Source organism: Apostichopus japonicus, chromosome 14 (genome assembly GCF_037975245.1).
Source record: "Apostichopus japonicus isolate 1M-3 chromosome 14, ASM3797524v1, whole genome shotgun sequence".
NCBI classification, from domain to species: domain Eukaryota; kingdom Metazoa; phylum Echinodermata; class Holothuroidea; order Aspidochirotida; family Stichopodidae; genus Apostichopus; species Apostichopus japonicus.
The window spans coordinates 8705511-8732508 of record NC_092574.1 but is presented as its reverse complement, the minus strand read 5'-3'; the positions used below and the strand labels follow the sequence as shown (position 1 = coordinate 8732508).

Here is a 26998-nt window from a genome sequence, read left to right as displayed (position 1 = left end):
GCAGCCTCCATAGCTATAACCTAGTCTATTGAAAATCTCCATAATCTATCAAGGGGACATCAGTTTTGTATTTTTTGAGGACCTTGAAATCTGAATTTAAACTTTTGACCTGCATATTAGGTCAAATTCTTAACAATTTTTTAATTTTTTTTTAAATGTTTTAATTTTTATTATTGTCATCTTTCATGAGGGTAGTCCTGCTCAGTGCAGAAGCATTGCTTTACAGAGGAGCCCTCAATTTTTTTTTGGAACAGGTTTCAATGGGGAAATGCCTTTTTGTAAAATATGATGGTATGATTTTTACAGCTATATCTTGATTAAAAACTGGATCAGTTTAAGCATTCTTGTTCTCGATTGATCTTGTTGCTAAGATAACTGTTAATATCTAACACACACATCCAAAAAGTTTCCAGTTCCACTAATTTCAAATAAAAAACCTCACATACAGTATCTGTCTAATTTCTGCATGGAAACCACAGTCTTCAAGCTGGCAAACCCTGGTAACATTTTAGCACTGCCCCCCTCCTTCCCTTCCCCCTCCTTTGCTTGACCCATTCCAAGTTCACCACCCACTTTCTCTTCCATCCTTATCTACCATCCTGAAGTCTTTTAATATTCTGTACTGGCAGTAATTTCTGTTCAAAGTACTTTCAGAAGAACTAAGATACAAGTAGAACAACATTACATAGCTTTCTACACAAGTAAACTTACTCCTTGAAGATTTGTGCTTGGAGTGCTTCTGAGGTAAATGCCATGGAACAAGGACATCTTGGGCATCAAACTGTAGAAGAAACAAGAAAGAAAAATTGGGAGGTTATTGTTAATCCAAATCTGACAACAATAAAACATTGCATACATACGTTCTCTGTTGGCATTGTTTAGCAGTTTTCGGGGAGATGGAAGTTCTAATCACCTCAAAGTATTTGTTCAGTGAGGGAGAAAAAAAAGTAAGAGATGGCATACATGATAGCAATAACATATAAATAAAGTGGCTTTATAGATACAGCTGCAAATCAGCTGTTTATCTTTGTAACTTAATCGCAAAGGCTGCACATACGTATGATGGAGCTAATGCGAGAAATTGATTTCAAAGCAGGCAGAAAATTAAGATGAAGCCAGCAAATCTTCATAACAGCCGTACTCTTGGCACGTATCGTAAAAGATATAAACAAAAATTGTAGGCATGTAATCAACACAGTTATCATTTGGGTTTTACCTTGAACACTAACCAGGGAGTTGTTCCATAACAACTCCCTGCACTAACTATCCAAAACATGTCTACCATAAAGTAATTGTAAGCACAACTGACATGGCAGTATAATAATATTTAAGTATAGAATATCCATATTAACCGTGACATGCTCATGTTAAATTGTAACATACTGATTTTGTTTTTGTGATCTGTTCATGCTTGAGAACAAGCATTGGGGTTGGTGCATTTTGTGTTCTGGATCTAATTTCTAGTGTGCATGCAGATCAAACCCTATGATTTGGATTCGGTTAAAGACCAGGTTCAAGGGGGCATTTGAAAGTCCGCCCTTTAGTAAGACTGCCGTTCATTTTTTGCCACTGCCTACTTCTTCACCTTCCAAGGTTATTAGTCTGAAACATAAGCTCTGTGTTTTACTGTACGTAATAACTTTGGCAAGCCTAGCAAAGGAAACGAGTGTGGAAATGGCACTTGCACAGCTCAAATTTCCCACGATCTACCTTAAGAGCATATTAAAATGCCCGAGGCAGGTAAACAGTTACTGCAGCAGTATTAAAGGGTGCATTTTCAAGAGGGATCAGATCTCGGCTTGAGGTTAATCACAGGTCAGGTTTATCCCGGATCAGTACTGAATCTTCAATTCCATTGTTGTTCCTGTTATGCTCCTAATTTGACGTAATACCAGTTGGCGTTATGATAGTAGCCCTGCACATCACTTAACTTTATATGATTTCCTGTGTTTTCTTCTAAGTACAATATTAATAAACCTTAGCAATCTGTTCTGTGATCATGGGCTTTGATACCCAGCACCGGGTCTTATTGTAAACGTACGGTTCAAAACTCAATTCATTTTGTTTGGTTGCTGTATGATCTGGCTCTCTGCAATTGTCCTGGGAATCCAACTATGTTAATATTAGAGATTAAATTGTACAAAATTCTTTGTAATCGTTATTATAATTACAAGATCTTTATCAGAATTCTCATACCTAAGAAAATCTATCTATACATACAGCTCCCAGAGGGAGAGGGAGAGAGAGAGAAATTGTTAAATGTTTACCGGGAAAGCTCATTAAAGTCAACCACCATGAATTATTATTAAATGGGATCTACATAAGCTTCTAGGCAGAAATGATCGCTGGGGACAAAAAAAATTCTAATGTTGCAAGAACATAGTGCTCACATGTGGATCATTAAACCAGGGGCTGGCAACTCCCTGATGAAACTGACTTTGTAAAGAGTTAAGCAATCCTAACAGTCAAACTCAGAATAAAATGTAAAAACTTGATTAAAGAACCTTGATACAGATCCATATATGTCTTCTAAGGCTTCAGACAATCATGGCTATGAGCTGCAATGCACTGTGAGGTTGCACAAAATCAAGTGCTTCTCGGTTAATTTCCGTTAGCGATTTGCATCGTACGTTGAACTTTGTTAAAATGACAGGGCAGTTGAACAAAAACTGGTGAATAGGTTTACGATCATTTTAGTTCCCGAAATCAGGAAAAAATTTCCGTTCCAATACGAGCAGAGATGATTCTCCATACGAACTTGTGAGAGTGTCTTAAATTTGAAAAGTAGATAAATTAATTTTTCAGATTTTGGAATCGGAATCCAAAGCTCCTGACATTTCTAGACAATTGAACAGGAAATCAAAGTTTAGCCTGCGCATTGGCTACAAGAGCAAATGCCCAACTGAAAGAGCCATGTTTTTGGGAAAAGCTTATAAGGTGTATATATGTCGTGTACAGTATAGGGAGAGCCTATCCTATAAACGGTTAGGCTATAAAGTATTTAGCATTCAAATTAGCTGACACCATTGAGCCTTTATGTAGTTGAATAAAGACATTGCTAGTAGAAAGACCAGCTTGTTCTTTAGAAACAAAAAGGTGGCTTTCACTGATGCAAGTCGTGATATGCAAACCTATAAAGGGGTTACCCACTGGTAAAAGCAGAAATTTGAAGCCTCTTAAAAATACATGTGACATACATACATGTGACAAGCTGTCTACAAAAAGAGAAAAAAAAGCAGGTACTTTAATATAAATATCACTTAATGGTATTAATAAATGAAAAACAAATTAATTACAACGAGAGAAGAAACTTTTAGCAAACTGCTTATCTGCTGCAAAAAGCCTAGGTAGTTAAATATGTAAATGTTAAGAGGTCCTGACATTTCATTCCTAGCAGGATCTTCTTCAGAGACTTACTGGGTTAGCCTCTGAAGTTAGCATCTCAAGAACTTCCATCTGGAGCAGTAGGATCGAAATATCACACCCTATATTACTTTTACATAATAACTTATAATTACATAAGGAAAAAGCCAGTTTCCTTATTGTGCGGAGGCAGATCGATCTACACTGCAGAAAATTAATTAAGACTTGGGGGGTACGCCATCCTCCCGTTAGAGGAAACCAATCAACATTCTTGAGAAAACTTTCAATATACTATCGTAAGGTTCCTCAAGGATGTTGGTTGGTTTCTTCTGATGAGAGGATGGAGTGCCTCCCAAGTCTTGAGATTGCTTATTATTGCAAAGTCAATTTGAACGGCATCATAAAGTATCGCGTTCCACCAGAAAACCTTAGGCATGAAACTGGTACACCATCATGGGAGTGTGAGGTCGGCTGTTAGGTTGGGGCTTTTTTTCCTTCTTTTTTTGAGAAAAAAAACTGTTTCTGAAGTAATATGCCAAGTTTAAGGAATAGCATGCCAAGATTCAGCAATCAGTCTTTCTTCAATCAGTCTTTGTTTAAGCTAAATTCTGTTTCAAAACTGCATTTCTCTTAAAATATGGTTGGAAAGTTCCTCATTCACATTTTTTTTGTTATGTTAGCTTGGTCTAAACAAAAGGTAAAGATGAGGCTATATATTTCTCCTCATCATACTGTGGTTTTACTGCAGTTGTGGACATTGTCAGGGTCTTGTTGATCTTCTAACTGCTTACTTTGAATCAGTCTTTGCTAGTGCATTAGGAGATGATCCAGTGGCCTAGGAATAAATTCCCAGCATCACCACAGACAGGGTCATCACAGACAGGGTCATCACATACAGGGTCACCACAGACAGGTTCAACTTACACAGGGTCACCACAGACATGGTCATCACAGACAGGGTCATCACAGACAGGGTCACCACAGACAGGGTCATGACAGACAGGGTCATCTTACACAGGGTCATCACAGACAGGGTCATCACAGACAGGGTCATCACAGACAGGGTCATCACCTTACACAGGGTCATCACCTTACACAGGGTCATCACCTTACACAGGGTCATCACCTTACACAGGGTCATCACCTTACACAGGGACATCACAGACAGGGTCATCACAGACAGGGTCATCACAGACAGGGTCATCACAGACAGGGTCATCACAGACAGGGTCATCACAGACATGGTCATCACAGACATGGTCATCACAGACATGGTCATCACAGACAGGGTCATCACAGACAGGGTCATCACAGACAGGGTCATCACAGACAGGGTCATCACAGACAGGGTCATCAAAGACAGGGTCTTTGATAGGGTCACCTTACACAGGGTCATCACAGACGGGGTCATCACAGACAGGGTCATTACAGACGGGGTCATCACAGACAGAGATGATCCAGTGGCATAGGATTAAATTCCCAGCATCACCACAGACAGGGTCATCTTGTACATCGTAACCACAGATGGGGTCATCACAGATGGGGTCATCACAGATGGGGTCATCACAGACAGGTTGACATCACAGACAGTCATCATAGACAGATTCAGTATTTCTTGATGAAGTAGCAGACTACTGTAGTTCTCTAAGATTTGCTGTCTTGTTATATCAATGGTCTCAGCCTTGTAATCTAACAGACCTGTCAGAATTACTAGCATTGTGGATAAAGTCTAAATAGTTTTGTAGCTACACTCTAGCAAGATTTTTTTTTCCAACTACCTAAAAATTCAGACGCTTGTTTAAATTTGATAAATGCAGTTAGACCCTCACAGGACACGTCCTGGTCGGGGTAATCCAGACGTATGGTAACCCTACCCAATATTGTTAAAACTCTTTCAGGAGCTATACTCTCACCTTTCTGTGTTTTTGTTCCATCGCCCAGACATATATCATTAACAGACCACCAGGACGGCATATTCTCGCAAGTTCTTGGAGAGCCTGTATTCTTCTCTCCGCAGTTGCAAAATGGTGGATGACGGCAATGGAAATGACAGCATCAAAACAGTTGTCCCTGTAGGGTAGGCTCAGGTTGTCACATACCATGACCTCGTGACCTCGAGCACGGGATATATCCGCAAGTCTGCAGCAACAGTCTGAACCGATCATGTGGATATCCTTGTTGATATTCAGATATTTGCCACTACCACATCCTATCGTAATGAAGAAAAAATACTGCCATCGTTAATATTAACTCATTTGATTGAAAGCTCTAAACTTAAATTGGTTTTATGTATCAGAGATATGTCTGTAATGGATATTAATTATTTCAACCAGATAATACAGTGGTGTCAAGAAAAATTAAGAATAAAACTAAAAACATGTCACCCAAAATGAAAAGGACAAAATTCTGATGGATGAAACATAATGCAAAACATGTAACTTTGATGATCTACAGAGAGCAAGATTAATAGGATGATATTATAAAGGAAAGGGTACAGCTAAAATGCTAATATTTACTAAGTTCTGCTTGGCTACCAATGTAGGTTAGCTAATCAGGATCTGTTCCAATTTGTCCAGTAAAAGAGGGCAAAAAGCTCTGCAATAATTTTTTTTAATTGCCATCTAGCTTTCGTAGCTACACCATCCGACAGCCTTCTCGTCTAATGTTTTTTGGTAATTGAGCTTATCTATTAAAGATATATTTAGAGGCATGTAGTAGTATGAGCAGGGATTGTTTATGGAACTCCCTGGTATGACACAAATACTACAAACCACACAGTCATGTCGTATATATAACCAACATGTATGCCATTCATTCAATGCTGTCTATCCAAAACTTGTTATCCGTTCACAAGTATATTTTCAAATTCCCTGTCTTCCTATACAGATTCAAACACAGACAGATGTCACCGAGCAAATACAAATACAAGAAAAACTAATATTTGTTTTTGCTGCATCGATTCACAACTAAATACAGTTTTGAAAGCTGTAAGCTCTATAAAATGCAATATCAAATAACAACAGCAAGGCTGTATACAATTGTCAGCATTTATTGCATAAATCAAGGGATCACTGTCCATTCATGTTAAAGGCATTGAAGACTCGCCACAAACTGTGTGCGGCAATCTGAAAAAGTTAACTTTCTGTTGCTTGCGAGTGACGTATTGTTCGTGTCGCTACAAAATGCAGACAGTAATGAAACGTGATACCTTAAGATAACAATTGTTATCTTTAGCTGGACCAGAGATGTCCATAGCTGTATCGTTTGTATACTGTGCTGTGGGTATTGACCGCAGCTGTACGTACTGACTGTACACTAGTGTCTAATTACCAACGGTAGCAAGCTGTGTGTGTATTTTCTGGGATAGATGGTGGTGTTTAACACTTCTGTTACACCTCATTCGAAACTAGGTCAAACTACCGGCATTAGACCTAGTTTTTTTTTGCGCGAGTCTTCACACCCTTTAAAGTGCCACTATAATTGTTAAACTTCAACCACTGTATAATGAGGACCAACATAAATTTCTGATATGAATATTTAGCGGCTAAAATATGTTCTGGTCGAGGACGGCCATTGAAAACCTACAGACCATCAAAAACTATGCAGCGCCAGCCAATGACATTCTTTTGAAGATGTCAGAATTTTATCTACATTTTTTGTGACTTGCCAAGAGGTATCGATTAAATTGAATTTGTAACATCAAGTCTGTTGTCCCAAGATAACTTCCATGCATTCTGAGGGGTGGGGGTCTGGGTCGTGGCTCATGAGAGAAGGTCCTAGGTATCAAAATTTGTAGCCGAAAGCTGGTATGGTCACTTCCAAAATTTGATGGTACACCAACATAATATCATAATACTGAGTTCACCTGTATAATAGGTAACAATCTGAGACAATTCTTAAAGTTGTTAGATTCTCCTCTCCCTCCCCCTCCCCCTCCCACAAAGAAAAGTAGGGGTATTTACCAGTGACTGACCTGTCTCGGTCAAACCTTGAACAATCAACCTATCACCTACAAAAGATGGTAAACATTTTGTAGCTCTGTGGCTCCTATGACCCACTTCTGGGTCGCCGCTCAGTTCGATCGTGTTCCAATTTCCGAACCATTCCATACAAAAGTTAACACATTATAAGGATGAACAGAGTAAAGTGAAACTGTTGCCCGAAGACACTGTTGATTACTGATAAGAAGAAACTTTATGTCACTGGCATGATATGTTCTGTCTCTAATAATACTCATATGTATGGCTCGTGATAAATGTAAATTTCACCCATTTTCCATTAAATTGGATTTCGATTCTTTCGTTATATAGTGTCGCCATGATTGAGATAATCAGAACCACAATAAAAGTTGACAAGTGTGCTTCTTTCTAGTGCAGTGTATAGAGTTTTTATTGAAGTTATGTTACTGACATCGTTGAACAGGAGTAAAATATTCGCAAGAAATTTCAAAAGAAATCTTTTACATTTGATACAAAATGAGATTTCAATATTGTAGCTATTATTGCCACACTGAACCATTGCGCTATGCTAATTTAGTAGGCTAACGTAAAACAGCTGAGAAAAGTGGTAATTTCTGAGCTTTCGTAGCAATTTACAATCCCCTCCGAGGAAAATATTTTGGCATATTCCGTGAGATCCATATATATAAAACTCACTGAGTTTGATCCGCAAATTTTATCCATCTATATCAGCTACGTGCTGTAAACACTCTCTCATCCTGACTTAATTCCTTATGGCGATACATTTCCTTTACAAAAATAAGCCAAGAAGTACCTCCAGTCCACCAATGTATTTTCAGTGAAATTGCCTGTAATCCCAACCCTCATTTTTATTCAGACCAAGTTAATCAACAACGCCGCCTGCCGCTGTCCCCGTCATATGTGTGACGAGATTTCCGAGAAATTGCCCGAGGTTTGCTGATCTCATTAGCAGCGAGGAGAGGCAGGTTCGTTCTTCCTCCATTATCTCTGAGAAACATGCTTTTCTCTCCCGTAGAGATTACGGACGATAGATATGCACTGCCACGACCCCTCACTAGAACTAACTTAAAGAGAAAGTCATGCCTGCAAACACTCGTAATTTTGTATTTCAGCTGACAGTATTATAGTTATCAATGCCTTGTTCAAAGGTTTCTTCCTTTTCTTTATGACATCAAGAGATTGGGTAGAAAGTAACAGCCAGAAAAAGCCATGATTCTGAGATAAATATATCGTCAAGACTACGAGGCCAATACTGTAGGTCATTGCACAGTGAGGGCTCTACTAACCTATACCTCTTCCACTTTCTGATTATTATTTTTATGACAATGTTCTTTCCGCATATCACTAATTCTTCTTCTGTGGCAGAAACAAAAAGTAAATGCTGAAACTTGAATAAAGCCATAGAATATTCACTTGATCTTCAAGCTTAATGGAATAGTGACATGTCTTACAACACATCCATCATGGGGTACCTCTCTCATCTCTACTGTACAGAATTAAGTTTATCTGCTGAAAGATGTATTGCATTCTACATGTGACAGTTGTTTCTATTCGATCTACAACAGCAATACAAAACTTGACACTAAAAAAATTAACCTAATTATTACCAAATTATGAAAGCAAGAATGTACAAACACGAATTTAAGATGTCTAATCCATTTTTTTCTTACTCTTTTCATCTCTTGGTATTTCTCTTTGGCAGAAAAACAAAAGGCTAAAACTTCAGTAATCAACATAATTACAAGCTTTATCATTCTGCAGCCTGATACTATGTCTTACATATCCTTCATGGGCAACTGTTTGGCACCCAATTATCCACACCCTCTCTAGGAAATATCCATAGGAATCGTTCTTATATGTGAAGGATATATACAGTATATGTGAAGGACATATATGAGTAGGAAGTGTGCTCTTTTGTTCATGCACTTTCTATAGGATACATTCTTTCATTTATTAAAGCCTAACGGTCATATCTCTAGATAGATATACATATACATGTATGTACAAATATATATATATATATATATATATATCCACGTTTACAGTATACAATGTACATAGTTAAGTTCAATTTGTTACTGAAAGATCTTATGTATTCAATGCATCTTCTATGACAGGTTATTTGGGGGTTTATACAGTAGCCAACAAACTTAACACTTAACACTCTTCAGACAATTACTAACAACAAGTTTCAATTGCATAATTGCTATTCTCCTAGTACCATAAATGGATCATTTCCAAGTAAATTTGCTCAGATGACAATCTACAAGCAGAACTAACATGTCCGCCTGTCAGATCAAATTTCAAATTAACAACTAAAACCAAATTACTTGTAAAAGGTTTACTATGAACATGAAAAGAGCAATCCTAGCTGAGAATCAAATAATATCTGATTAAACTACATTTGTTCAATAAATCTTGCTCATATACTTTTCAGATCAGACAAAGTTATTAAATTAGGCCATCAAATTTATTCCACCCGACAATATAAAGCGAGTAGAATTTACTCAGTCGGCAATCTTGAAACCAATGGAAGATAGAGTCGAGACATCAAATGCTGCTGCCGCAATAAAACCTTGTTATACTGTAAGAGATGCTGAACGGAATATAATTGGACAGCATAAAGGTAATAACAACACTCCACAGAGCCACCCTTTGAGATAGATTAACATTGGTGGTGATTTAAACCAGACTTGGGAGCTGTAGTAGATGAGTAATAAAGCATGAATACAAGATGAATTTCCTTTGAGTACAACAAGAATTTCCTTTGGGCTGAGTTTCAGTATTAATGTAAAAGGTTCTTGACTTAGCACTTGTACGAGTAAATAATATCCCCTATAGTTCCTAAAGAAATATTCAAAATACACCTTCAAAACACATGCAATTTTCGAGGATTCTCATCCAACATTTGATATGTTGGATGATCAAGGGGACCTATGGTACCAAAAACTCCAACTGACGAGGGCATTGAAATGGATGAAATTTGCCGGTCCAAAAAAAAATGGTATATTTGGAAGAGGGCAATGACCTTAGAGAGGGTCATTGGGGGGTGCAGTGCAAGAATGTAACCTGCTTGTAGGCTAGGGTAAATATCAATGGTAGATTTGGAAGGAAGAGGGCAATGACCTTAGAGAGGGTCATTGGGGGGTGCAGTGCAAGAATGTTACCTGTTTGTAGGCTAGAATATATACAGTAGGTCGGAGATTGTATCATGTATAGGAGCCATCATGTGAGAGAAGAATGAAGTAATTTATCCTATACAACTGTTCAAAACGCCATGAGTACATGACTATGAGTACAAATCAAAGTGACTGAGTCAGATTGTAAATACTTATAATATCAGTACAGACTCCGATTTATACACAGCATGTCCAATAAACGGCACTGCTGTTGCTTCCTAGTTTACCGAGCTGTAAAATGAGAAAACTTGTTGCAATATGTCAGAGCAAACTCCCTATCTGGCTCCAAAATTTATTACAGTAGCTACAATCTGATCAACTCTTGCCAATACATTATTTCACCACTGGTGTCAAATTTCCCTTTCGTGCAACTGGTACGTATACACTCACTCACACACGCAGACAGACATAGTACTGTAGAGAAAGGTTGTGGGCGTAACTACATATGACTATAAAAGAACACTCCACTCATTAAAAACCCAGAAAACTTCAAGGATACTTATTCAGTACTCATAGTAGGTGAAGAGATGAAGGCTTATCTTTCGAAATCAGAAACCCTCACATAGAACTCTAGAAGGTACTTATTTGAACGGTTGAGAATCCAGCCGGCAAAAGGGTGCCATAAGCTTGCGGAATGGTACGTGGACTTGTAAAGGAGTTCAAGAGGGCACTGAACAGGAATAGGGTCACTTTTTGGGGCAAAGTCCAAATGTGTTACCATTTGTTATAGACCAGGTAGAGATTGGAGTGCATATGTGAAGGAGACAGGTAATAAAAGAATAAAGGTGAATTCTTCTTCAACTATACAGCTAAACATTATTTACAATTAAGACTTAGTTATACTTTAAAATGAATAAATTTATGGTGCTTTTAAGATTCAACGCATATATATATATATATATATAGGAATCAAATTCTCTGAATGAGGGTTTCCATTGAACAGTTATATTGTTAATAGTTTCTCAGTTAATGCAGAGCTATAGGTTTTTGAGAATTCCATTACAACTTCCACTAAACTGTCATATATCATGTGGGAAAAACATATATAGCAAACATGTCTTAGTTTGATCAAGTTTGTCCTACAGAAGATGATAAACTTACAATGCTGTAAAAATACAACCTTGAACATACTTTCAATTGAACCAATTAGCAACATAAAGGTCATCAGCTGTACTTTGTAGGTCGCCTTCTAAAACATACAAGGATTACTTTTCTCTGGTACTTCTAACTTATTTCTCATTTCTTTGAAAACAGAGCTTTTTCTAATTTTCTTTGCTAATTTTTTAGTCAAAATTACCTGATTTGTCAAACAACTGTGCACAGTTGCAAAACCTCATGCAGATAAATACATGTATACATCTATTTATGCATCACAATATTGTATTATCATATCTACAAACTAGTTAAACAAGTTAAAACAGTTAATAATACTAATACAAGTTTACATTAGCTAATACTAATAGAAGTACAGTCAAGTGCTCTGCGGGAGAATCATTGGTACTCTATCTTGCATGTATCAGTAAAATAATTGGCAAACTATAGGTAGTGAGAAGAATACACAGCTAGCAGTTAATACATTGAACCTAGCTGGGTGTACAGTGAGAAGATATACAGCTAGCAGTGTATACTTCGAACCTAGCTGGGTGTTCAGTGAGAAGATACACAGCTAGCAGTTAATACATCTAACCTAGCTGGGTGTACAGTGAGAAGATATACAGCTAGCAGTTAATACATCTAACCTAGCTGGGTGTACAGTGAGAAGATATACAGCTAGCAGTGTATACTTCGAACCTAGCTGGGTGTTCAGTGAGAAGATACACAGCTAGCAGTTAATACATCTAACCTAGCTGGGTGTACAGTGAGAAGATATACAGCTAGCAGTTAATACATCTAACCTAGCTGGGTGTACAGTGAGAAGATATACAGCTAGCAGTTAATACATCTAACCTAGCTGGGTGTACAGTGAGAAGATATACAGCTAGCAGTTAATACATCTAACCTAGCTGGGTGTACAGTGAGAAGAATACACAGCTAGCAGTTAATACATCTAACCTAGCTGGGTGTACAGTGAGAAGATATACAGCTAGCAGTTAATACATCTAACCTAGCTGGGTGTACAGTGAGAAGATATACAGCTAGCAGTTAATACATCTAACCTAGCTGGGTGTACAGTGAGAAGAATACACAGCTAGCAGTTAATACATCGAACCTAGCTGGGTGTACAGTGAGAAGATATACAGCTAGCAGTTAATACATCTAACCTAGCTGGGTGTACAGTGAGAAGATATACAGCTAGCAGTTAATACATCTAACCTAGCTGGGTGTACAGTGAGAAGAATACACAGCTAGCAGTTAATACATCTAACCTAGCTGGGTGTACAGTGAGAAGATATACAGCTAGCAGTTAATACATCTAACCTAGCTGGGTGTTCAGTGAGAAGATACACAGCTAGCAGTTAATACATCGAACCTAGCTGGGTGTACAGTGAGAAGATATACAGCTAGCAGTGTATATCGACCCTAGCTCTGTGTACAGTGAGAAGATATACATCTCTAGCAGTGTATATATCGACCCTAGCTCCGTGTACAGTGAGAAGATGTATGCTAGCAATGTATACATGGAACCTACTGTAGCTGCGTGTACAGTGAGAAGATACAGCTAGCAATTAATACATCGAACCTAGCTGCGTGTACAGTGAGAAGATATATAGCTACTGTAGCAGTGTATACTTCGAACCTAGCTGGGTGTTCAGTGAGAAGATATACACAGCTAGCAGTTAATACATTGAACCTAGCTCAGTGCACAGTGAAAAGATATATAGCTACTGTAGCAGTGTATACTTCAAACCTAGCTGGGTGAACAGTGAGAAGATATACAGCTAGCAGTTTATACATCTAACCTAGCTCGGTGTACAGTGTAGCAACTATCCAGTAGTTTAATTATTCTCTTTTTCTTGTAACTTAACAAGCTGAAAAACACCTCAGAAAGTGCTATAGAAAGCTATATGTGACACTAAAGTATTCCATGTATCTTTGTGCACATGTTGACTGCCAGCAAGTATGGCTCATATCATGAGATTTGAGCCACTTCACATGGTATGAAACAGGGTCATTACTTTACCATCTAGTCTGTACCTCAAACCAGACACTTGTATATGTTCTTCAACAATTCTCATAATATTCTTCAGAATACCTGAGAGCAGAGGAACTTATTTTCTTCTACTTTTACTATAAACTTAACCATGCAACATGAGATCACAGTTTGTATTTAATTACTCCAATCAGGGCGGTATGTTAGGTGCTCAAAAGCTGTTTATCATTTCGGCTTTATGAAACATTTCAAAACTGGATTCAAGCAATGTTCAATTTGTTAATTTTTTATATGTGAACAGGGCTTTCGGCCTTATTAAATTACTCAAAACAATTAAGAGAATGGGTAAAAGTAAATTGGCCTGACGTTTCGATCCTAGCAGGATCTTCTTCAAAGGCTAAATGACAAGTAACGTACAGTAACAGAAGGGACAAAAACATGCACAGAATACAGACAGGTTAATGAGCATGGTAAACACAAAGAGATAGATGTAAGGGGATTAGTAGACAAGGGATGGAGAGAAGAAAGAAAGAAACCAACAGGGGAAGTAGACAATACCGGGGTTTAACTTAAATTCATGATTAGTCGAAGTACTTCAAAAGTTGATCAATTCAAATTTAAGGGTCTAGACATTTTAGCCAAAGAGAAGAACATCATAGTATAGGTATAGGCTTCAATATATACATAGTTATTCCTTGCAACATTTTATGTATTCAATAGAAACAATGTAGGTTAATTGTACTGTACAACAATGCACACAAGATTTCTATACAGTATTAGACTTTGCATACTTAACACCAAAATTGTAATTTCGTCTGAAATTGCAAGGTACTGTAATTTTAGTTTCTCCCGTACATGTAACAATTTCAGCAATGAAAGTCGACAAATATTACATTTTGCCACTTTATCAGAATATTGATTGCAGAGTGCTAGACATTATTTTAGTTCTCTCGAGCCATGGAAAAAAAACATTTTCCCGTTGACCCCATATGACTTTTACAGACACAGGTAACAGAAGTATCCTTCTACAAATTATGCTGCATCCACATACCAAATATGAAGTTGAACCACCATATACTATTTGAATTAGAGAGTTTACAAGCAACTTATATCACCTACGAGCAAAGACAGATCTACACCGCCACACACAGTGCACAGTGCATACACATGCAATAACCATTACTGTACGTATATTCCTACTTCCTACTTTGGCAGGAATCAAAAAGTTGAATAATAAATTTTCACACATAAAATGCTACAAAATGTATACAAAACGATAACTCAGGGAGTTCAAAATTAAATCTCAGATTGTTCAAATACATGTACACAAAATGACACATAGTAATAAGCCATCCGATTTTACCCGGCGACCACCTATCAATCCTTCAATAAATTTGAATATATGCAATACTAACTTGGAGACGCAAGACACATCACGTTCCCTCTGATCATAAACAGTATTGATGGATTGTGTAAATCTGCCGAGGTGGTTCATTAAGATTTCAAACAGACCAGACTATCCTGGGAGGATTTTAATTCACCCACCAGTTGCTTCAATACATACTGAATATACATACAGTATATATTCATAAATATATATACCTCATAAACAAGATATGATTAGCTCCGTAGATACCACCTACAAATCATAAATTTGCTATCAGAAACTATATATTTCTGTTCATGTGTAAGCTGATAGCTGCTTTGAAATACTATAGGCTGCATGTAGCTACTTGGCCAAGTTTGTATATACTGTAAAGCCCTAGCTTGCAGATTTCCTCGTCTAATAACATGTCAGGAATGAGAGGAACTTTAGCAGAGTGTTTGCTCTCAGACTTGATGACTTTCGGTAGATGATGCTAAAGCAGGATAACTGATGCATGGAAGTATTAGGGTGATACTTCCATGGCTATTGACTGCGCACGTTAATCGAGTCAATCACATGACAATCACATAAGGCTTCCGGACGACAAGCTATCTATGTACATGTCTTCTCAATGGTAGCTATAGGGTTTAGAATGCAGAGGAATTGTTCACTGCCAGCACCTTTATATTCTACTCAACTGATGCATGGAAGTATTAAGGTATAAATACTTCTATGGTTGTTGACTGTACACCTTTACTCTATAGAATATCACATGACAGTCACATTGAGCTTTCCGGACGAGTAACTTGAATGTCTTCTCAATGGTAGCTCTCTCATATATTGTTGTCTTACTCTCGGCTTTCCTGATATTTTGCAATCTTGTTTTAAATTACACACTTTAATTCTGCATATATATATATATATATATATATATATTTATAGGTGCAAAATTTTGACACAAATAGTGTTAAAATTGAAATTATATTCAAAACAGACATATTTTGTTTGATGTTTCTTGAAAATCAAATTATGAATCAAGATTTGACAAGCTTACAGTATACATGTTGCTTTTTCATGAAAGTACCTGATTTACATCTGATCTGCAAAATGCCAATTCAAATTTTTTCTATTGAATTCGTTTTTTTCTTTCTTTTTGGCACGTAAGACGGGGGATCTGCGAAACCAATAATCTGATAATTAATACACTGCTATAATAGATAGAATCTTCACTGATTCCTTGAAATGAAGCAACTACCGAATGTGACCTACATCTTGGGTCAAAATTTACTTATCAACCATTTGAATCTATGGTTGCTATACTTCCATCACTCACTACTCCCAGAATCTGTTTTATATTTTCATCTCCTTTTTCTTTTCTTTTTTTGCTGTAAAAACAAGTTTAAAAGCAAATAAAATGAATGATTTGAAGGTCAACCTCAAGTGTTCTTGCACCGTGGTTGCGGGTTGCATTGTTTTATCGCTTTATATAATGAGAAGTGAACGGAGAACTGACCAGGTTTGCCTTACTTTGCTTCTGTTTTTTTAATATATATGTCATGAAAGCGTCTAAAAGGTTTTATTTTCACAGCACGGTGAATCTTCTTGAAGAACATGGTCTGGTTGAAATCCACAAACCATAAACATGCCTTTGCTTTTAACGCTTGATGTATATATCTGCTCGTAAACTGTTCTCATTTTTCAATCGACATCAATCAACCAGTATAGGCTTGTATATATATAGCTCTTAACATGTACACGTGCAGTCAATGGTGTTGGATAGTGCTGAAATGGATCATTGGTGGTGGGGGGGGGGGGGGGGAGGCGAAGGAGGGATCGATATTCTCTCCAGTCTCTCTACACACATCATAAATGAAGAGGTCTGTAAATTTTTATTGCTAAACATTTTAAATAAAAAAATTAATAAATTAATTATACATCAGCTAGATTACAAAAATGATTGGTATTTGCTGCTGTACGGCAGCTCATTTCTATACAGTACTTAAAGGCCATTAGCGATGCCCCTAAAAATGCTACCAAAATGATATTATAATAATAATACTAATACTTATTTATAGACACATTAAACCGGCAGTCTCAATGCGCTTATGATATGATATGATATGATGTATGCTAAATTCACCTAACAAGTCATTTACTGTTTAAGTAAATATCACTCTAGAAGCAATGTAAAAGGGCAACATATCGCATGGTAAATTATTCTTAAAACTTGAGGAAACATATTCTGAGTAGCTGTGGGCGTGTTCGAAATACGGGGTACACGCATCCCGAACACCCCAGGGCGTAACAATACCAACACTGAGATATATTTAATTCCCTTTTGGGCGCCCGGTTAATTCTAATGTTCAAACATAGCCTGGGATAGTACTTTGAGAAACCTTTAGCACTTTTGGGGCCCCACTACCGATAATGTTTAAAAATTGCCAGTAAATACGCTAGAATGTAAAATAGTGGTCACCCATAATTCAGACTTCAACAGGGCAAATTTACTATACTATATCACTCTTGAAGCAGTTATTAAGTATTATATGCTGTGATATTTTAATTGTCTATTTTCAGCCTTCTCAATATTTGAAGCTATACACTTGGAACATCAGAGCATCTGGGAAAGTGTAACATTGAAATCCTGATTACAGGTAAACATTGCCGGTAAAATATGCCGACAAGTCAAATTATGGTCAGCCATGCTCAAACGATTGACATATAGTAGCATTATCTTTAACAGCCAATGTATAACATGTAAGAAATTTCAAGTGGTTGTGCCCAGGACAACCAGCTCACCAATTTTTTGGTTGTCCTGCTGAAATATTGGTTGTTCTGCAGTGGACATATATGTCAAGTAGGCTATTTGTTTTTGGGATGACCAAAGGAACTCCAATAAGTAGAAGTAAGGTGTATTTCATTGTGATGAGTAATTACGTGATCTATTACACTTTGGGGGGAAATGATTAGTTGGTATTTGTTTAAGTTGACCACTTTTACTATTTCATTTTTCTTTCTCGTAACACCAACCATATTGGATAATTGCTCTCATAGAACATGTGTTAATAGACTGAAGTTCAAACTTTAGTTTAACATTCCTAGGAATGATTCCAGTAATATTTACCACATTTTTTAAGAAGCAACCTTCCAATGATTAACGCACAACTCAAATCATACATATGGTTGTAATACACAGAGAGTCATGTCTCTTGACAGTAAACTAAATGCATCCGTACTTTATGTAACCAATCAGATTTGTGACAAAACTTCATAGACTTTAGCATGCCACTTTGTTGCATGCTGCCAACAGGCTACTCTACGTACATTGCAGATACAAATGTACCACAGACTAGTCTTCGAGGAAGCTGTCTTGGCTCCAGCTCTTGTTCCGTCCGTTACATGGTATTGTACTGTACAACAATTGGATAGTTTTCAAAGTAAAAACTATAGTCATTTATCTTCCGAAAACTTACTTGTTTTGGGACTCCTAAGAAACCGTGAATTCTGAGCTAATTTATGGATTCTATATAATTAGCAAATTTTGTGTTTATTTCGGTGCCCTTCTTGCATTTTATTTTCTAATAATGCTGAATATAGCAAAGATTGTTTACATGCGTTAGGTACAATATAAGATGTTTTGCTGCACAGCTTCACGTTACAATAACCATGTGGTAAGCAGCTGTAGGTGTGTCATCAATCTTTAATGCATAGAACTAACCGAGTGATTACTATAGTGTGTACATGCGGTATGCACGTAGCAATGTGGTGGATGGGCGGAGTATTTGCCCGTGGGAGTGAACCTAAACTTTGACTGGCCTTCATTGATGAACGGAACGCACAGAAAAATACAATGAATCTTGGTCTGAGTGGTTCATTTCAATGTGAGGGCTTGGACTTCCTCGTTAGTGGAAAGGGCCTATACATCTAGGTATATTATTTCTTAGATGAGTGTTTTCCACAAAATCAAACAAAATTAAGGTGATTAGGGTTTGGAATGTGAATGTTTTTTTATTATTATTTTTTTTTTTATGTAAAATGCAATTTTACGTGGTTACTGTTTTTACGGTTGTTTCCGTGGCTTTTTTCCGTTCATTTCACGGAACATTAACCAGCATTGACCAGCAAAACATTTGACATGGTTTGGATGCCAGCAGTTATTTGGTCGACTCTGACGTCTCGCTGGACGACCGGAGAACCGCTAAATTTACACGCTGACAGCCCTTAAGCGTGCAGTCACCATGCCCAGTCAGATATTTAATTGTTGAACTTTGCAATCTGAACTAGCTCTGAAATAGATTATATGGTCTTTTAATTTTGCCAGATATTTTGAGGATTTGCGTGTACATGCTCACTTAATGCCAATGGTATGCTAACTATTGGATGCAGAGTCGACATATAATTCCTTTCCTAAGTTTACACACTGACAGCCAAGCCCTTAAGCGTGCAGTCACCACACACACACTGAGATATTTAAAAGGATTGTCTGGTGGCCCAAAGAAGTTACCTTCAAAAATGATAAATAATTTTCCAAACATGTTGTCAAAGTATGAGAACGCTAATGTTGCGTTTGACAGAGTAACAATTTTTTAATCGTTAAGGATAGACATTACAAATATGATTTGAACAGTACAGAACGTGACGTCAGCTATGCTAATGCAGATTGCGACATAACCCACCCTCCGTACAGTACCTATACGGTAATCACAACAAAAACCGTGTTTGTATACAGATAAATTTCTTCCTTAATTTTCTGTGAAATTTCTAAGAAATTAGATATGTTTTCAAAAACTCCTTAAGCCGCCATGTAGTAGATCGGTGGTTTCGTAGTCTTTGTGTAACACAAGATCAATTTTAACAGCAGACTCTTCGTTGTTTATACATCACGCTATCTACTGTAGCTCCATCGCAAAGAATGTTCGCATGTGTAGGCTACTCTAACGTTTATAATCGGACAGTTCTGCGAAGCCTAAGCTTCTAAGTGCTACATTCTGCTCTGACAACGATTCCGATAAATTTCTTCCTTAATTTTCGGTCAAATTTCTTAGAAATTAGATATGATTTAAAAAACTCCTTAAGCCGCCATATATGTAGTAGATCGGTGGTTTCGTGGTCTTTGTGTAACACAAGATAAGTTTTAACAGCAGACTCTTCGTTGTTTATACATCGCGCTATCTAGCTACATCGCGAAGAATGTTCGCATGTGTAGGCTACTCTAACGTTTACAATCGGACAGTTCTGCGAAGCCTAAGCTTCTCGGTGCTACATTCTGCTCTGACATCGATTCCGCCAAGTTTCATCTTTCGGTGTTACAAATACTTTTCAAGTTTCCTTTTACTGTTAATTTGATCCGTGAATTTTATTTCAGCGATTTCGAAGAACAGTTTATGAACTGTGGTTTGAGTGTTAGAGTATATTATGTGCAACGCTATACCTATACCAACTGGGCATGGTAGGAGTGTAACATTCGCGATAGGTACGTTATATGTAATAGGCAGTCACCTGTGCATGTACAAACGTGAGATTGTATTTGTTGCGGAAATGGGAGTGCTATCTTCAAGTCGCCTGTTTTGCCTATTTGCAAGCACTACGTCAATCACCAGATTGATGAATTCGAACAAACGGTACTTTTGGTGAGAAACTGGTGAATTCGAAAACCAGATTTCTACAAGAAGAAAACGTCGAATGGGGACAATTTTTACATGGTTAGAAAGAGAAAAATAATAATTACAAGGACAATGTCTCAAAATCTTCCACCAGACAATTCCTTTAATTCTTTAACTTTACACTCCGAACTACAGTAGCTCTATGCTTGAAAATAATTTGGAGCATATCAGAGCCTTTGGAAGAATACATTTTGGAAAAGGTCTAGCAATTTGGGGGCCCAGATACTGATGACATTTACAAAATTTAAAATATTTACAGGGCAAATTTTAGGAAGTAAATCGATGTCCTTCCTTTCCCTTATATAGTGCAAATGAAAACCCAGGAGAGGAAAACTAGAAATAAATGGGAGATGAAGGAACAGTAACAAGCAATGATTGATGCTTAGACTGTGCTGTATGATTAACGATAGGTGTGAAAGACAGGCAAAACTGGGATCTAATCCCCAATCAAAAGTACTGAGCGTTAAATTTGGAAATGATAAATCCAGCTGGAACACGTCCTTTCTGGATAATATTGAGTTGAAAGGATGATCCATTAGAGATCTGGATTAATTGATAAATATCATTAATGATAACAAATCCACATTAAGAAAAAACAGTTTAAAAAAAATTATAAACTGCATCTAGGCACTTTTGGATGGTAGAAAGAGCTACGCTTGTTGAACATAAGTACCCACCTCGCTATGTGTGAATATATACTGTAGATAAACAACGATTGTTTAGGTTTGCGTCTCCATTGAAACATAAATAATATATATGGCTAGAGGATTCTGGAATTTTATTCTATATCACAACCGCTTGTAACCTACAGTAGTTAACTTCCATAATTTGACTGCTTCCATTTAGACAGTATGTTTAACAATATCACTTTATTCGTGTGTGTATGTATGTTAGATCCTCCTGCAAGCAGGAACTTGCGAAGAAGCCTCATTGGCTTATCAAAGCCGCAAGCTGACCGAAGTCAGTCTCTTACTGTAGATTCATATTTAACTTGCATGATTATGAATTGTCCATTGTCAACAACTCTGTAACTGGACGACATATACAGTAATCTTGGAGTGACTCGAACCAGGGACCTAATGGTTGGAAGGTACCGACATTAAAGACCAAATATGGAGGCAATTTTTTTTTTTGAGATTTTCCATTAATTTAGGAGTTTACATACCCATAATCAACATGTGTAAAAAATAATCTTCGAAAACCTACTATAACACATCAAAAACGACCACGAAAATGGACATTTTGGGTAGTCACGTGACATGAACCTCTGGAATGTCTGTAAACAGAGATTGACCCAAAGGAGCCTCTGGTCACCGTGTGACGTCAAAGTTTGTATACCGCGAAAATCAAACGCTGATATAGGCACTGTTTGTACACAGATAGCGAACGATTGTACTGTTTTTGACTTCCAATTTCGAGCGTTTGAAAAGCTGTTAGCTTAAAACAAGAACACAAGAAGGTTAACAACAAGTTTTAAGACAATTATAAGGAGAAATTTTAGTTAAATTGCTTATTTTATTAGCAAAATTTCCACTCAAATGGAGGCATCTTTTACATAGCGTAGCGTCAATAGGTCCGTACGGTACAATATACTTACATAGTACTTACTCGTTTTAATATCCAAAAGTATACAAACACAGAAAAAGTATCCTGTCAATAAACAAATTTAGCAGTGAATATCCTAATCCACGTTTCTTGTTCAATCCTGGGCGAAAAACTACCGTGAGTGTGTGTAATTCCATAGAGTTAGGTCTAGTTGAAACAGGCCTTGACCAGTACTAACATCCCACAATCACATGACAGTCACTAACGAAATAAAACGTCCGATCGCTACATACTACCGTTTTTATTCAACTCCTTGGACCATGCAGATGTCGGAATAAACAGAACGGACAATATTACACATGTATCACGAACTCACGATACTGGAATACAACAAATGAAATAGATAAATCCTAACATGGCTATTTACACATGCTGTGAGCCAACGCCGGCGAGAGTTGTAACTAACTACCGTACATGTACTAACAATGCTATACCCTTGGCACGGTATATATATACGGTCATCTCTTACAGTAAATATATTACTGTCAATTGCGTGATATAATGTTACATGTAAGGACGTCCAGGACGTGTTTACGGTCAATTTCACATTAGCTATGTCCGACCATGGTCCGACACAGCTATCGACAGTATATAATTTTCACAGAATGAGACATTTGCAGCATACACAGAAGCAGGGTCATGCATGTGGACTCATGGGCATGAGATACTCCGGGTGCTGAAAAATCTTTCCGCGTGGATCTCAAAAAATTGATCCAAAGTCTGCGGCGTTTTACGTCGGTTCTTTTACTCGGAAATCTAAAAAAGCTGATGCTTTTGTTGGATGAGGTATAACTGCAACCTCCAACAACACAGAATTGTGACATTTTGAGGAAAAAGGAGTAATATCGTTGATGTTTTTGGCAGCTCAAGTATACGACTTTACACACTAAAAGTATAGTTGTGAGTGAGGTATACAAACGTTGACGTCACATGGTCACCTGATGTCTTAGGAATGTTTCAGGAATGTCTGAAATAGAAGCTGACTTTTCGTCCCATTTTCCACTTATTTAACGTCCGAAATTGGTAAAGTTAATTACAGCAATGTAACTGGAGTCAGTTAAGGATTACATACATGAAAAATGGTGGGATTTTATGTTCATCGAAAAGTCTCCATAGTTGGTCTTTAACCACTGAGCTAACACTCCTTATTACAAAATACTACAGCATTGAATAAACTCTCACATGAAAAACAGCGGATTTATATTGCGACAAGTACTTGGAATTCTAAGACTAACCTTATATACAACCAACCTTGAATAGTCAATTGCTTCTCCATATTTTAGTTGAACTATATATCAGCGAGCTCTGAGAATTACTGTATATCTGATTCGGAGAAAGAGATCTATATTTGTTTAAAGTTCAACTGAATGTTTAATTGGGTACAATGGATTGAAAGGGGAAATCATAAATCAAAGGACCTGTCAACCAGGAATGACTAATGAAATGGACAAATTCAAGATGAAACCTTCATTAAGTCAGCTGGGTTAGTACTGATAGAGGCAGGAACCTCTCAGTGAATAGATAGAGAAGCATTTAAGGATGAACTGAACAAATGATAAATGATAGTTAATATTACCTAGCTGAAACAGACAAATCAGTCTACAGAGTTGGCAAGAACCCTTTGGAACAACTTATGAATATTAATGACTTATATGCAGTGTACATAGGTAGTACATCGCACATCTGAGACATGGATGGAGAGTTTTTTTTTTTCTTCTAGTGCTGCTCGTATGTGGTCGTTCTCATGTGAGTTTCGTTTCTTGGAAAGTGCTTACAATTCTTAAAGTCAGTACAAACCAAGGTTATATACGAACTACAGATATCCAATAGATTTTATACCAATATGAAAACAAAACCAGAATGCAAAAATGCATTGTGGTTTCGATGATGTAACATTCGTAGTTTTCTTTACGAATCTGAAACATGAAATAAGTCTCAGATGAGAGTTAAGGCTGAAGGGCTCTTCTTTTCTTTTGATGAAACCTGAGTTTACTTTGGACATACATAAAACTGTTGGTTTGAGTGTAGATCCGGTATTTAACTCCCTTGGCATATAATCATATAATCATAATCTGTCAATATGTGTAGCAGTTCAGTTGATAATTATGTGGTATAATGGAATCGATAATTTACTGTATATATATTCAAAAACATGGAGACACTTCAGATACTGCAAGGTGTGTTTAGTAACCAACGACACTTTGGCTGGAATATACCGAACAGTAAGGGAAAGATATTAAAATATATATAGAGAGAAAGTGCTGTTATGAGAAGACAGGTAAGCAAAGCAGCAATGTAAATTGAGGGGATAATGTAACATGCAAATCTACTGTACATATAAATTAAATATTCCAAAAGGGTTACCAAGGACATTATAGGCACGGTAGAACGGGTGCTAAGGTTCTGAGGAGACAGGTAACCAAGGAGCAAAGTCATCAACAACCGATTAGCATTCAAATTTAATGCATCTTGCAAGCATGCCAAAAAAAAACCCAAACTGGCAGTAGCAGACAAAATGTCATTTTGCCATAATTCTGTGAATAAACAACTAAAATTATGTACGGTAAATATGTCTCAATTATATGTGCACTATACTGCAGTTTCAGTTCAAAAGAATTACTGAATTTTGTGTAACATCAAAAATATAACATATATATATTTTCGATCAATAGAGGATGATGCATATTGATCTGAAACTTTAATTTACAACCTGCGCACTATTTACATTGGACAGGTGTCATAGCAATTCCCTTGGTTGTATTCTATACAAATATAAATTACTGCAGGTTTGATGCTCTTAAATTTATTAATTTCCAAGAGACACTTACAGTATTTACCATCAGAAATTCATTCTTCAAATCATTTTATATGCACTCCTAGGGTTCATTTCATACTCCAGAGACCTTGACCAATGTGTAAATAATAAATAATTCCCACAAAATATTGAGCTTGTCACCACCTACAAGCTACACACTGACACAGTATATATACTGCACGTTCCAGCTGCGGTATAACTCATATATGCGATGAACGGCCACAAATATCAATACCACCCCCATAAGAGTTCTCAGAATATACTGACATAGCACTTGTTAAGAAAAATATGAATTTACACAGATCTAGTACAATTTCATAATTCCCATAATTGCATAATTAAGATCCCATTTTCTGTACTAGCATGCAGATGAATAAAATCCTAACAAATGAAAGTAGGTCGTTAAGATCCCATAATTAATTAGATGCCTGTACAGTTTGCATGTGTATAATATTATGTATTATTGAGTTAGGAAGAGGACTTTTGCAATTTGACCTTGAAATATTGGTACTGTATGATGGCTTGGAAGTAATGCTCAGATGTAATTCATTACAATTAAACTTCAAAGCTTTCAATAGTACTGTATTTTGCATAAATTTGCATATGATCTGGAAGTTATGGCTATAACGATACTCTAACACAACTATTAAATTTCCACATCTTTTGTTTAATCCGTTGTAACTTTCTTAATTTTTATTTTTAATTTTTTTTTGTGTACAAACTTGGAACAACTTGTGTAAATTTACAGTTAAACAGAGTGTCATTCAGTCAGATTACAATGCATACTGTCATAATCTGTAGGAGGCCAGGGTCTTAATTATTGGCGTGCCATCCCTCAATATGTACCATGAGTCCTAACTGCTGTGCATATAGAGTACAGCATCACTGTAATGCTATTCACAGAGTACAGCATCACTGCAATACTTTTGCACAGTGCAGGCATCACTGCAATGCTGTGCATATAGAGTACAGCATCACTGTAATGCTATTCACGGAGTACAGCATCACTGCAATGCTGTGCACAGAGTACATCATCACTGTTATGCTATTCACAGAGTACAGCATCACTGCAATGCTGTGCAGTGTAGGCATCACTGCAATGTTGTGCACAGAGTACAGCATCACTGTAATGCTATTCACAGAGTACAACATCACTGCAATGCTTTTGCACAGTGCAGGCATCACTGCAATGCTGTGCATATAGAGTACAGCATCACTGTAATGCTATTCACAGAGTACAGCATCACTGCAATGCTGTGCACAGAGTACAGCATAACTGTAATGCTATTCACAGAGTACAGCATCACTGTAATGCTATTCACAGAGTACAGCATCACTGCAATGCTGTGCACAGTGTAGGCATCACTGCAATGCTGTGCACAGAGTACAACATCACTGTAATGCTATTCACAGAGTGCAGCATCACTGCAATGCTTTTGCACAGTGCAGGCATCACTGCAATGCTGCTGTGCATATAGAGTACAGCATCACTGTAATGCTATTCACAGAGTACAGCATCACTGCAATGCTGTGCAGTGAAGGCATCACTGCAATGTTGTGCACAGAGTACATCATCACTGTTATGCTATTCACAGAGTACAGCATCACTGCAATGCTGTGCACAGAGTACAGCATCACTGCAATGCTTAAAATTCACATATTGCAACATCACTGCAATGCTGTGCACAGAGAAAAGCATCACTGTAATGCTGTGCACAGCATACATACAGTATACAGTGTGATTCAAGTGATAGTTCCGACAAACAACCAGTTAAATGATTACGGAACATAAGCACTTTCACTGAATCTCTAATATTATCTAATCTTAGATGCATAAGAAACAAATATTAATACCATAGTTTAATCACCTTTAAAAAATATTAGTGTTATACAACAAATTTACTCCATGTAGCAGCTGAACTCATACATTTTTTTC

The 26998-nt window shown here is 37.1% G+C and overlaps 1 protein-coding gene across 2 annotated transcripts in view; it reads right to left on the bottom strand.

Annotated features, from left to right (window-relative positions):
- Positions 1-26998, bottom strand: part of LOC139979712 (uncharacterized) — a 48343-nt gene that overhangs the window by 7352 nt on the left and 13993 nt on the right. For both annotated transcript variants that reach the window (XM_071990760.1, XM_071990761.1), the window contains exons 3-4: positions 5277-5572; positions 712-781 (exon numbers count right to left, since the gene is read on the bottom strand). In XM_071990760.1, coding sequence (XP_071846861.1) covers positions 712-781; positions 5277-5572 — 366 coding nt within the window. The remainder of the gene's footprint in view (positions 1-711; positions 782-5276; positions 5573-26998) is intronic.